The sequence below is a fragment of the Amblyraja radiata genome, chromosome 7 (genome assembly GCF_010909765.2).
Source record: "Amblyraja radiata isolate CabotCenter1 chromosome 7, sAmbRad1.1.pri, whole genome shotgun sequence".
NCBI classification, from domain to species: Eukaryota; Metazoa; Chordata; class Chondrichthyes; order Rajiformes; family Rajidae; genus Amblyraja; species Amblyraja radiata.
In genome coordinates, this window is record NC_045962.1 from 4,574,289 (window position 1) to 4,586,527 (window position 12,239).

Consider the following 12,239-nt stretch of genomic DNA (forward strand, 5'->3'; position numbering starts at 1 on the left):
AACTGACTGTGTGTAGCACTGTCTCACACAGCTAGGTATTTATACGCTGGGCAGAAAGCTTCACTAGGCTATACTTTTGTTATTCTAATGATTCAGGATTGAAATTCAGCAGATACCAATGAAACCCACGGTAGAGTTTATTGTAGAAAAACTGTTGAAAGACACCTGATGTGTCAATGACTCTTTCTGTTTTGTTGTTGTGTCACTCTAATTGTTGTTTGAGTCAAAGCAGTTTTGGACAATGACTAGTCCATATTATCTTGTGTGGTGCTTTGTGTCAAACTGCAACTGTCTCATGGGCAACCTTTGGACTAGAAGTTGATAAGTGGCAAGTGCCCACCACACCAAACAAAACCTTGCCAATCACTATTTCCTGATGTAAGAATTCAGATTTGGTTCTTGAACCAAAGATAGACACAAAAAGCTGGAGTAACTCAGCAGGTCAGACATCATCTCTGGAGTCTGAGGAAGGGTCTCGACCCAAAACATCACCTATTCCTTTTCTCCAGAGATGCTGCCTGTCCCGCTGAGTTACTCTTTGGTTTAAACCATCATCCACAGTTCTTTCCTCCACAGGGGAACTTCTTGAACCAACCCGCACAAACTGAACTATACCTTGACTATGGAATATTGTGGACCACCTCTTGCACTACCACAAACTTAAGTGTAATTTGTGCATGATTGATGTTGTTTTGTGTGTTATCTGAGTCCATGAGCCTGTGATGCTGCTGCAAGCAAGATATTTATTGTATCTTATTATTGGAATAACTTAACTCACGCACAGTGATTAAGATCCTAAGATTTTTATTGGCATTACAGCATAGGTAGCTTCATCTTAACACATAACACATGACTGGGGAAGAAAGGGAAGAGAGGCTTTCTATTAAACTTGTGGGCGGTATGACTTATTACATGAGTGACACTGATCTACATCCTCCCTCTTAAAGAATTAAATGTCAGTACAAAACCATTGACTAAATAAGGCATGCATGCATTGGTGCGACAGATGGCACAATGGGCTAAGTGTTCGGCTGGCAACCGGAAGGTAGCCGGTTCGAATCCCGCTTGGAGTGCATACTGTCGTTGTGTCCTTGGGCAAGACACTTCACCCACCTTTGCCTGTGTGTGAATGTGTGTGAGTGATTGGTGGTGGTCGGAGGGCCGTAGGCGCAGATTGGCAGCCACGCTTCCGTCAGTCTGCCCCAGGGCAGCTGTGGCTACAGAAGTAGCTTACCACCACCGAGTGTGACTGAGGAGTGAATGAATAATGCGATGTAAAGCGCCTTGAGTATTAGAAAGGCGCTATATAAATCCCATCCATTATTATTATTATTATTATGCATAACAATTGATAATAAGCTGGAGGAAAGTCAAACATAGCCCGGGTACTTCACAGTGGGCTTGCAAACACGGCCAGCACATGTGCGATAAAGACCATCTCCGTTTTTCACCACCGGGGACAGAGTCATTGGACGAAACAGAGGAATTTGGCACAGGCGGAGGAGGCGTTGCCATTGGCAGATCAGCCGTTTCAGAAGTGGGTTGTTGTGTTGGTACAGGCGGACCGATGCTGCTGGATGTGGACGGAAGTTTACTTGTACAGTCAGGATAATAAGGAGGTGGAGCCGGCTCATTCACAGGCAGGATATGTTGTGTGTTACGTCTGTAGATGCCGCCATCAGCACTGACCAAATATGAGCGTGGCTCAGAGGCAGTTCCAGAAATTACACTGATATGGTTATGACTTTTGTCAGTTTGCAAACGACCCACCTGCCCCTTGGTTAATGGTGGCAGTGGCCTGCATGTTTTGTCATACCACTGTTTTTGAATGTCACGCTTTTGCTGCAGCCTAGACTGGACTTCCGATGGTGGGACCACCTGCAGGATCATTGCCTGATCTGCCACAGGCACAGTGGCTCGGTTCTGCCTTGACAATAAATGTTGAGCAGGTGAACCCAGTATTGGGTCGCGGGAGATGTTGCGTAAGTTGAGCACGTCCAGGTACATGTCGGAATTAGCTCTGTGGGATTGTTCCATGAGCTGTTTGGCACTCTTGACAACCCGTTCAGCTGGTCCATTCAACTGTGGATATTCAGGGCTGCTGGTGATGTGGCGAAAACCCCAGAGTGCAGCAAACTCTTTGAAGTGTTGCCTGGTAAATTGACAGCCGTTAGCAGATAGCAGTATGCAAGGAGCTCCGTGGTCTGCAAAATGGCGAGCAAGCTTTAAAACTACCCCGCGAGAAGTGGGGCTGCTAAGAAAATAGATGTCAAACCATCCGGAATACGAGTCGACAAGTACCAGGTACTGCTTGCCATGCCACTCAAATATGTCAGTTGCCACTGTAGACCACGGGAGGGCAGGAGCCGGGTGTGAGAGAAGTGGTTGCTTTTGTTGATGAGGTGCTAATCTGTTACACATTGCACAGGATGCCACATTCTCAAGGATGTATTCAACCATACCAGGCCAGTAAAGCATGTTTTTTGCTCGTAGGACGGTGGCTTCAGCGCCTGGATGTCCAGCATGGACAGCATTAAAATACTTGTTCTATAGCAAAGCAAGGACTACAGCCTTGTGGCCTTTTACGATAATACCATCTTGTAGTACTAGTTCATCACGGACGGCAAAGCAGGGCCGAAATGGAAGCGGTAGATTGTAATGCTAGTCAGGCCAGCTGCACTTAATGACGGAGGTGAGCAACTGTAAGGTACTGTCAGCAGCAGTGTGGGCAACCAGGTCCTCCACACAGGACGAGGGAATAAAAGACACGATCATTATCACAAATCCGGTGAGGGCCGACCCTCACAGGTCTTTCGGGGAGCACGGGAGAGGGTGTCAGCCAGGTGCATATTCTTGCCACGTTTATAGGTCAGAGCAATGTCATACTTTTGTAGTTGAAGCAACATCCGCTGTAAGCGTCCTGGAGAGGCATGAATCAGTTTGTTAAAGATACTGACCAGGGGTTAGTGGTCAGTTTCCATCGTGACCGTATGTCTGAAGATAAAGTCATTAAACTTCTTGCATGCGAAAACAACTGCTAGCAGCTCCTTTTCAATTTCGGCATAGGGTTGTCAGTCATGGTGCGCGAGGCATAGGATTAAAATAATCGGGAGTAGGGGCACAAGACATTTGTTGCTTAAGAGTGCTGTTGCTCGTGTCATGCCCAAACAGTGTCTTTGTGGGTAAGCTGGCGCAGCGGGGCTGCGATTTCACTGAAATTCGGAATAAATTTACCCAGGTAGTTTACCATGCCAAGGAATCTCTGCAGATGAAGCAGGTCTGTGGGTGCTGGTAACTCGTTGATAGTAATGGTTTTCGCCGGATCAGTTTTTAGGCCATCTTTAGTGAACACATGGCCTGCGTAATTCACCTCACTTACACTGTATTTGCATTTTTGAGGGTTTAACGAGGTTAATTGGATTGGCGCGGTCCAGGAACTTTGTTAGATTAACATTGTGTTCTTGGATAGTTCGTCCAGCAACAAGGATATCATGTACTACACTGGAGCATGTGTAACCTGCAAACAATTGTTCCATAGCCCGTTAAAATACTTCACTAGCGGAGCTTATGCCAAAAGGCATGCAAAGGAATCTGTATTGCCCAATTTATGCCTCACTAAGGATGTCTTCAGCGGATGTTGCTGCAACTTCAAAAGTATGACATTGCTCTGACCTACAAACGTGGTAAGGACATGCACCTGGCTGACAATGTCTCTCGTGTGCACCCAGAAAGACCTGCGAGGGTCCGCCCTCACCGGCTGATGACTTTATAACAATGACTGTGACTTTCCATGATTAAGTTAGTACATAACTCACATAACTGTCGGAATTTGCGTAACAAGCAGTCGGGGTTCTGGATGGATTCAGCGGGAGCGATCTGGACACCAGATTTATAATGGTTTATAACCTGGTTTATAATGAAATCTTCTGGAACGCCGAGCAGCTTCTGTGCCTGCTAGGTTAAGGAGGATTGAGGCACGGACACCTGGAGCAGCAGCCTGGTGAGCAGCGTCGATGTAAATGGTGAAATCTTCTTCAAATATGCGTCACCGTTCTGCGAGGTCTTCATCAAACATCAGGATCTCTGGTTTTCAGAGAGCAGCAGCCATAGTAAAACATATACTGGACAAAAAAACCCAAACTAAAATAAAAGCAATAGAATTAGTCAAGGAATGAGTCCGAATTTTCTGACACCACGTTGGAATGACAACTCACGTACAGTGATTAAGATCCAAAGACTTTTATTCGCAATACAGCACAGGTAACTTCATCTTAACACACTACTCAATAGACAATACACAATAGACAATAGGTGCAGGAGTAGGCCATTCGGCCCTTCGAGCCATTCAATTTGATCATGGCTGATCATCCCCAATCAGTACCCCGTTCCTGCCTTCTCCCTATATCCACTGGCTTTGCTATTTTTAAGAGCCCTATCTAGCTCTCTCTTGAAAGCATCCAGAGAACCTGCCTGCACCACCCTCTGAGGCAGAGAATTCCACAGACTCACCACTCTCTGTGAGAAAAGGTGTTTCCTCGTCTCCGTTCTAAATGGCTTACCCCTTAATCTTAAACTGTGGCCACTGGTTCTGGACTCCCCCAACATCGGGAACATGTTTCCTGCCTCTAGCGTGTCCAAGCCCTTAACAATCTTATATGTTTCAATGAGATACCCTCTCATCCTTCTAAACTCCAGAGTGTACAAGCCCAGCTGCTCCATTCTCTCAGCATATGACAGTCCCGCCATCCCGGGAATTAACCTTGTAAACCTAAGCTGCACTCCCTCAGTAGCAAGAATGTCCTTCCTCAAATTAGGGGACCAAAACTGCACACAATACTCCAGGTGTGGTCTCAAGACTGGGGAAGAAAGGGAAAAGGGCTTCCTATTAAACCAGTGGGCGGAGCCACCGTATGACTCATAGCATGAGTGACACTGATCTACACCTATCACACCGTACATGTGCATATGACACTAAACTTGACATCCATTGAGGTCAAGAGTTGAGTTTGTTGCTACTCCTCTCATCCGTTCATCCGTTAATCGTGATTAAATGCCTGGCTCATATCAATTTTAGGTCAATGATGATTCTCAGGATATTTAGTTTAGTTTAGAGATACAGGGCAGAATCAGGCCCTTCGGCCCACCAATTCCACGCCGGCCAGCAATCCCTGCACATTAACACTATCCTACACATACGAGGGACGATTTACACTTTAACCAAGCCAACCTACAAGCCTGTACGTCTTTGGAGGAAATCGAAGATCTCGGAGAAAACCCATGCGGTCAGGATCGAACCTGGATCTCTGGCGCTGCAAGTGCTGTAAGGCAACAACTCTACCGATGTGACTCAATATTGATGGTAGGGGAAAGAGAGATGGAATTGCAATGCAATATCAAAAGAAATGGTGAGTGTTCCCACATCAGGAAATAGCAATTGGCAAGGTTTTGTTTGGTGTGATGGGCACTTGCCACTTATCAACATCTAGTCCAAAACTGCTTTTACTCAAACAACAATTAGAGTGACACAACAGCAAAATAGAAAGAGTCATTGACACATCAGGTGTCTTTCAACAGTTTTTCTACAATAAACTCTTCCATGGGCTTCATTGGTATCTGCTGAATTTCAATCCTGAATCATTAGAATAACAAAAGTATAGCCTAGTGAAGCTTTCTGCCCAGCGTATAAATACCTAGCTGTGTGAGACAGTGCTACACACAGTCAGTTACCAGGCCAACTGTGAGCTCAAAATGGGAAAGGTAATGGCAATTTAGTTCATGAAACGATATTAGAATTTGTTGGTGAATATTTCGTAGTTTGAGAATCTATCAATTTAAAAACCTATTTCTTCCCACAGATCATCTTCTACGAGGACAGGAACTTCCAGGGTCGGCACTATGAGTGCAGCACCGACTGTGCCGACCTGTCCCCTTACTTCAGCCACTGTAACTCCATCCGTGTGGAGAGTGACTGGTGGGTGGCGTACGAGAAACCCAACTACATGGGGTACCAGTATGTCCTGAACAGGGGGGAGTATCCTGACTACCAGCGCTGGATGGGATTCAACGACAACATCAGGTCCTGTCGCAGCTACCCACACGTGAGTTCCTTTTAGTTTTTTGTGTTTTATCCTGAATGAAGAGTAGAAATGGGCGTTGTTTGATATTTAATTTCTCTTGACCGACTGTGGAAGGTTTATGGATGTTTTTGTAAGGACGTTACATTTGGAAGTGATGTAGCTAAGTTTGCAATGAGGTTTACAGTTTTGTTCTTAGAACAACATTATCCATACCTAAAATGCACAGATAAGGCTTGCTGCACAGAACTCTAAAGTTTAAGTAAAATCGTCCAGTTAATTTTCTCACAGTAATTAAATATGCCAAACTGATAGGTGAATTATTTAACAGAATGTTAAAGGATATTTTACAGGTCAACTCCCGGTTGGTAAATACTTTAACTCCTCCTCCCATTCACATATTGGCCTTTCTGTCAAAGTGAGGTCCAGCACAAATTGAAGGAACAGCATCTCATATTTCACTTGCAGAGTGGTATGAATATTGACTTCTCTAACTTCAGTAATCCTTGCTTTCCCTCTCTCTCCATCCCACCCCCATCCTAGTTCCCCAACCAGTCTGACTGTCCTCCTGATTAAATTTTATCTCTGTATGCTTTGTTGTCTCCTCCCCCTAGCTAATAATGATCTGTTCTACGTTTTCCGAGCCTTATCCCCTTTGATGTCTTGTTTTCACACCTTACCCTTCCTTATCTCTGTCTCCGCTGACTCTCTGTCTGAAGAAGGGTCTCGACCTGAAACTTCACCCATTCCTTCTATCCAGAGATGCTACCTGTCCCGCTGAGTTACTCCAGCATTTTGTGTCTATCTTCAATTTCTAATTTCAATTTCTAATAACCAGTCTCTCTCGGAACAAGCAACTCCTAAGAAAAGTTCTTGAACTGAAGATAATGATTCCACGTTTTCTTTTTCAAAGACACCACCTAATCTGTTGGTTTCTTTCGCATTCTTTCACTTCAGATTTCCAGCCATCGATATCTCACAGTTGCAACATGATTTTTTTCTATCTCATCTCCTTCTGTTTACATCTCCTCACCCCTTCACCATTACCCATCAGCTAGTGGCACCATCACTTCAACCACCCAGTCTATGTTGGGTGCCGTTCACCGATATTTACAGATATTCGCTTTAGTTGATCGATCCTTCTCCCTCCTCAGAGAAGTTATGTGAATGACAGCGGTTGTGTGGAGAAGGAAGGAGAATGGGGTTGAGAGGGAAAGGTAGATCAGCCATGATTGGATGGCAGACTAGACTCGATGGGCCGAATAGCTTAAATTGGCACGTATAACTTATGAATGTATGAATTGCTTCTCCCTCCACAGACGCTGCCTGTCCTGTTAAGTATCACCAGATCTAGATGCTTTTATTTGGTGTTCTCGCCTGCTCACTGTTTCTCCAGCTCATCGTATGAGTAATAAACTTCAGCGATCAAATGCTTCTTCTGCTGCTTCTTTCTAGACATTGATCCAGATGTAGCATCAAGACAATTACCATTTTCTTTCTATTCCAGTACCGAGGAGGCAACTACAGGATGAAGATTTACGAGAGGCCTGAATTTGGAGGACAGATGATGGAATTCATGGATGACTGTCCCTCCGTCTACGATTGTTTCCGTTACCGTGACATTCACTCCTGCCACGTGATGGATGGTTACTGGATCTTCTATGAACAACCCAACTACAGAGGCCGACAGTACTTCATGAGACCTGGGGAGTACAGGAAATACAATGACTGGGGCGGATTCAACTCCTCCATCGGGTCTTTCAGGCGCATGAGGGACTTCTAGATTGTTGCTGAACAAATTATCTTGTCCTACTGAAATATTCTTCGGCATAATAAAGTGTTATCCACTTTACTGCTTTGCTTATTAGTTTCTATTTTTGTATTCTGATGACATCTGACCCACAACAAAGAACACCACCTTTTCCCATGGAGCTGAGATCAGCTATAATTCTTTGCACATTTAAAACTAGGGGTTTCAGTTAACATTTCCTCCATTCGAGCAGCATCGAAACGAAACGGAAAGTAAGGAATAGTCCCAACATCTTCCAGCTACCAGACCCTAATTTCCTCAGCAATGTCGCCATATCCGGCATCATTCTGTTAAACCTCTTCTGCACCTTTTCCAAAGCCTCCACATCCTCCCTGTAATGGGGTAACCAGCATTGCACACTCTACTTGAAATGCGGCCTAAGCAAAGCCCGATAAATCGGCATCACAAGTTCACATTATAGGTGTAGAATTAGGCCATTCGGCCCATTGAGTTTACTCCGCCATTCAATCATGGCTGATCACTGCTCTCCTAATCCCATTTCCTGCCTTCTCCCCATAACCATTAACACCTGTTCTTATCAAGCATTTGTCTATCTCTGCCTTAAAAATATCTGACTATCTAACTCTCAATACCCTGACCATATGCCTTTTTTTTAGCACTCTATCTACTTGTGGTATCATTTTCATGGAGTTATGGACTTGAACTCCAAGATCCCTCTGCATGTCAATGTTGTTCAGGGTCATGCCATTAATTGTACATGCTCCCTTTATATACGACTTCGCAAAGGACAACACATCACACTTGCTCATTTTAAATGTCATCCACCCATTTCTCCAGCTGATGCTTCTTCCACTGTATAGTTTGTCAGCCTTCCTCACATTCCACCTCCCCAGATATATTGGTGTCAACTGTAAACTTACAAACCAACCCATCTATGTTTATGTCCAAGTCATTGTACATGGCCTTTGAATGACTCCCACATGTCAGATGTGGACTTCTGTGCTCCTGCTTAATATCATTCTACTTTGCCTCACTCCAGTTTAGAACCTTCCCGCAAGATCCAGCCTTCTCCCTGTTCAAAAAAATCTTCAGACTGATGGAGTTGTGATCACTCTCCCCAAAATGTCCTTCCACTGCAACACCAGTCACCTGGCCAGGCTCATTTCCCAACACAAGGTCCAACACAAACCCTTCTTGTGTTGGACTTTCCGCATGCGGTGTCAAGAGACCATCTTGGATACACCTCACAACATTCTGCACCGTCTCTTCCTTTGGCACTGAGCAAGTCCCAGTCAATATTGGGGAGGTTAAAGTCACTCACTAAGACAACCCTGTCACTTTGGCATCTTTCACAAATCTGTCTCCATGTCTGTTCCTCGATCTCCCGCTTGCTATTGGGGCACCTATAGTACGATCCCATTGCACCTTTCTTATGTCTAAGTTCTACCCCTATCGCCTGAGTGAATGATCCCTCTAGTCTGTCCTGTCTGTGCCCCTCCTCCCTGATTAGTAACGTCTCCCTGATTAGTACAGCAACACCTCCACCTCTTTTACCCATCTCTCTACCACATCTGAAACCTGGAAAGCACAGAATGTTGAGCTGCCCGTCATGTTTATCTCGGAACCAGGTTTCCACAATGGCCACAACTTGATGGACCCACGCACCGAGACAGTCTCTGCTTATCTGCTTTAACGCAGTTTAATTTAGTTTAGTTTAGTGATTCAGCGTGGAAACAGGCCCTTCGGCCCATTGAGTCCACACCGACCATCGATCACCCAGTTCCATCTTATTTCACTTTTGTTTCTGACACACCACGGGCAATTTACAGAAGCAAACTAATCTACAAACCTGCAACGTTTGAAGTGTGGGAGGAAACTGGATCACCTGAGAAAACCCACATGGTCACGGGGAGAATGTACAAACTCCATACAGACAGCACCCATAAGTGGGATCAAACCCGGGTCTCTGACACTGTGAGGCAGCAGCTCTACCCGCTGCACCACCGTGATGCCCATAATAAACTGTTCTATACAATACTCCTTGCATTGAAATAAACGCACTTCAGCCCAGCAGCATCACAATATTCCTTCATCTCTTCCTGCCTGTCTTTTAGACAATAGACAATAGGTGCAGGAGTAGGCCATTCGGCCCTTCGAGCCAGCACCACCAATGGCTGATCTTCCCCAATCAGTATCCCGTTCCTGCCTTCTCCCCATATCCCCTAACTCCGCTATCTTTAAGAGCCCTATCTAGCTCTCTCTTGAAAGCATCCAGAGAACTGAGGCAGAGAATTCCACAGACTCACAACTCTCTGTGAGAAAAAGTTTTTTCCTCATCTCCGTTCTAAATGGCTTACCCCTTATTCTTAAACTGTGGCCCCTGGTTCTGGAATCCCCCAACATCGGGGTCAGAGATAGATTGGACTATCCATTTCATCCATTCACACCCTTCCAACCCCCCCTCCAATCAAACTATCTCCCTCTCTCTGGTTTTACATTGCACTCCTGCTTCATATCGTCTCTCCTGATACCCTTTTTTTTCCTTGTCTCATTTTTTCCGTTTCCGCCCCTTTTTGTCACCTTTTTGTTTATTTTCATCTCTACCCTTTATCTAGCCATCTGCCTATCATAATCCCCCTTTACCTGTATCTACCTATCTCTTGTGTTGGAAGGAACTGCAGATGCTGGTTTAAACTGAAAATAGACACAAAAAGCTGGAGTAACTGATGGACAGGCGGAGGGAAGGAATGGCTGACGTGTCGGATCTGGGTCTGAAGAAGGGTCTCGATCTGAAACGTCGCCTATTCCTTTTCTCCAGAAAATCTGTCTGACCCGCTGAGTTACTCCAGCATTTTGTGCCCACCTATTACTTGCCAGGCTTTGTCCTGATCCCACCTCTTTTCCAGGTTTCTCCATCCCCACTACAATCTGAGGAAAGATCCCAACCCAAAATGGCGCCTATCCATGTCTTCCAGAGATGCTGTCTGACCCACTAAGTTACTCCAGCGCTTTATGTCCAGCACATTTCCAGCATCTGCAGACCGTGTAACTTTCATTGTATCATTGTCCGCTCTCCACATAGTTCCACAGCTCCTGAATAATCCCGAAAATTGTACATTGCAACGCGACTGGGATGCGTAGAAGGATTCCTGCTGGCGTTAATGTCTATTGAAGGAAGTGTTCTAAAGCTGCAGGTTCTGGTTGTTTTCCCAGAATAAAGGTGGAGAATTGGGCAATTTCTGAATCAATATCGCTTTTCACATTGTTGTCAATTGGAAGAGGCTTTCATTGTAGTTTTGCAACAGGTCATCTGATCACTCACTCAGTATTAACCTGAAGCTCATGAGAAACTGGCAATCATAAATATCCCTACGAAAGCAGGGGATATATGACTGGACTTCGAGCTGTGAGGCGCTGCAAAAATCTACCGTTGTCTGTATTGTCTCCTGGCTTAATTGCAAATACATTTTGGATGAGACATACAGACATACAAAAAGCTGTGAATCATGAAATCATAGACATGGCCATCCGAAGGGGGGGGGGGGGGTGGGGGGTGCGTTGGGTGCGACTGCACCCCTCTTTTTTTCCCTTAAGAAAAAAGTCCCAAAAAAAAAAAAAAATTAAAAGAAAAAAAAATCTGAACAAAAACAAATCTACATTTCCACTTTGGAAACGGTCAGTTCTCTGTTCTCTCGTCCCCGGGCGAGAGTGGCTGAATCTGAACCCAACGGCTGTAACCCCAACACCAGTCTCCGCTGCGGCGGAGCCCGCTCCCCTCGCCTCCCCCCAACGCCGGCGCCCAAGCCATCTTCCCCCCCACGCCACCCCCGCTGACCCCCACTGGGCTGACGCCACCCCCGCTGGGCCCACGCCACCCCCGCTGGGCTCACGCCACCCCCGCTGGGCCCACGCCACCCCCGCTGGGCTCACGCCACCCCCGCTGGGTCCACGCCACCCCCGCTGGGCTCACGCCACCCCCGCTGGGCCCACGCCACCCCCGCTGAGCTCACGCCACCCCCGCTGGGCCCACGCCACCCCCGCTGGGCTCACGCCACCCCCGCTGGGCCCACGCCACCCCCGCTGGGTTCACGCCACCCCCGCTGGGCCCACGCCACCCCCGCTGGGCTCATGCCTCCCACGCCACCCCCGCTGGGCCCACGCCACCCCCGCTGGGCTCATGCCTCCCACGCCACCCCTGCTGGGCCCACGCCACCCCCACTGACACCCACTGGGTCCCTGTCACCCCCACGGGGCCCACGCCACCTTCATCCCCCCCACCCGCTGGGCCCCCGCTGGGCCCCCGCTGGCCTGCGCCACCTGCATCTTCGCCCCCCGCAAGAAAGAGGGGTGATGTGAGAGGGGGGAGGGGGAGAGAGAGAGAGGGGAAGGGAGAG

General features: G+C 46.8%; 1 protein-coding gene across 1 annotated transcript; it reads left to right on the forward strand.

Moving 5' to 3' along the window:
• The first annotated feature begins 5,725 nt into the window (after positions 1-5,725).
• On the forward strand, positions 5,726-7,926 carry LOC116974954 (gamma-crystallin S-1-like). The gene is made up of 3 exons (XM_033023572.1): positions 5,726-5,757; positions 5,856-6,098; positions 7,582-7,926. The coding sequence occupies exons 1-3, from the start codon at positions 5,749-5,751 to the stop codon at positions 7,855-7,857; spliced, it is 528 nt and encodes a 175-aa protein (XP_032879463.1). The 5' UTR covers positions 5,726-5,748; the 3' UTR covers positions 7,858-7,926.
• Positions 7,927-12,239: the final 4,313 nt, after the last annotated feature.

Bases quoted from the DNA above. Each gene is read 5' to 3' on its own strand.
- LOC116974954 (XM_033023572.1), top strand. The intron at 6,099-7,581 runs GTGAGTTCCTTT...TTTCTATTCCAG, and splicing joins CCTGTCGCAGCTACCCACAC to TACCGAGGAGGCAACTACAG.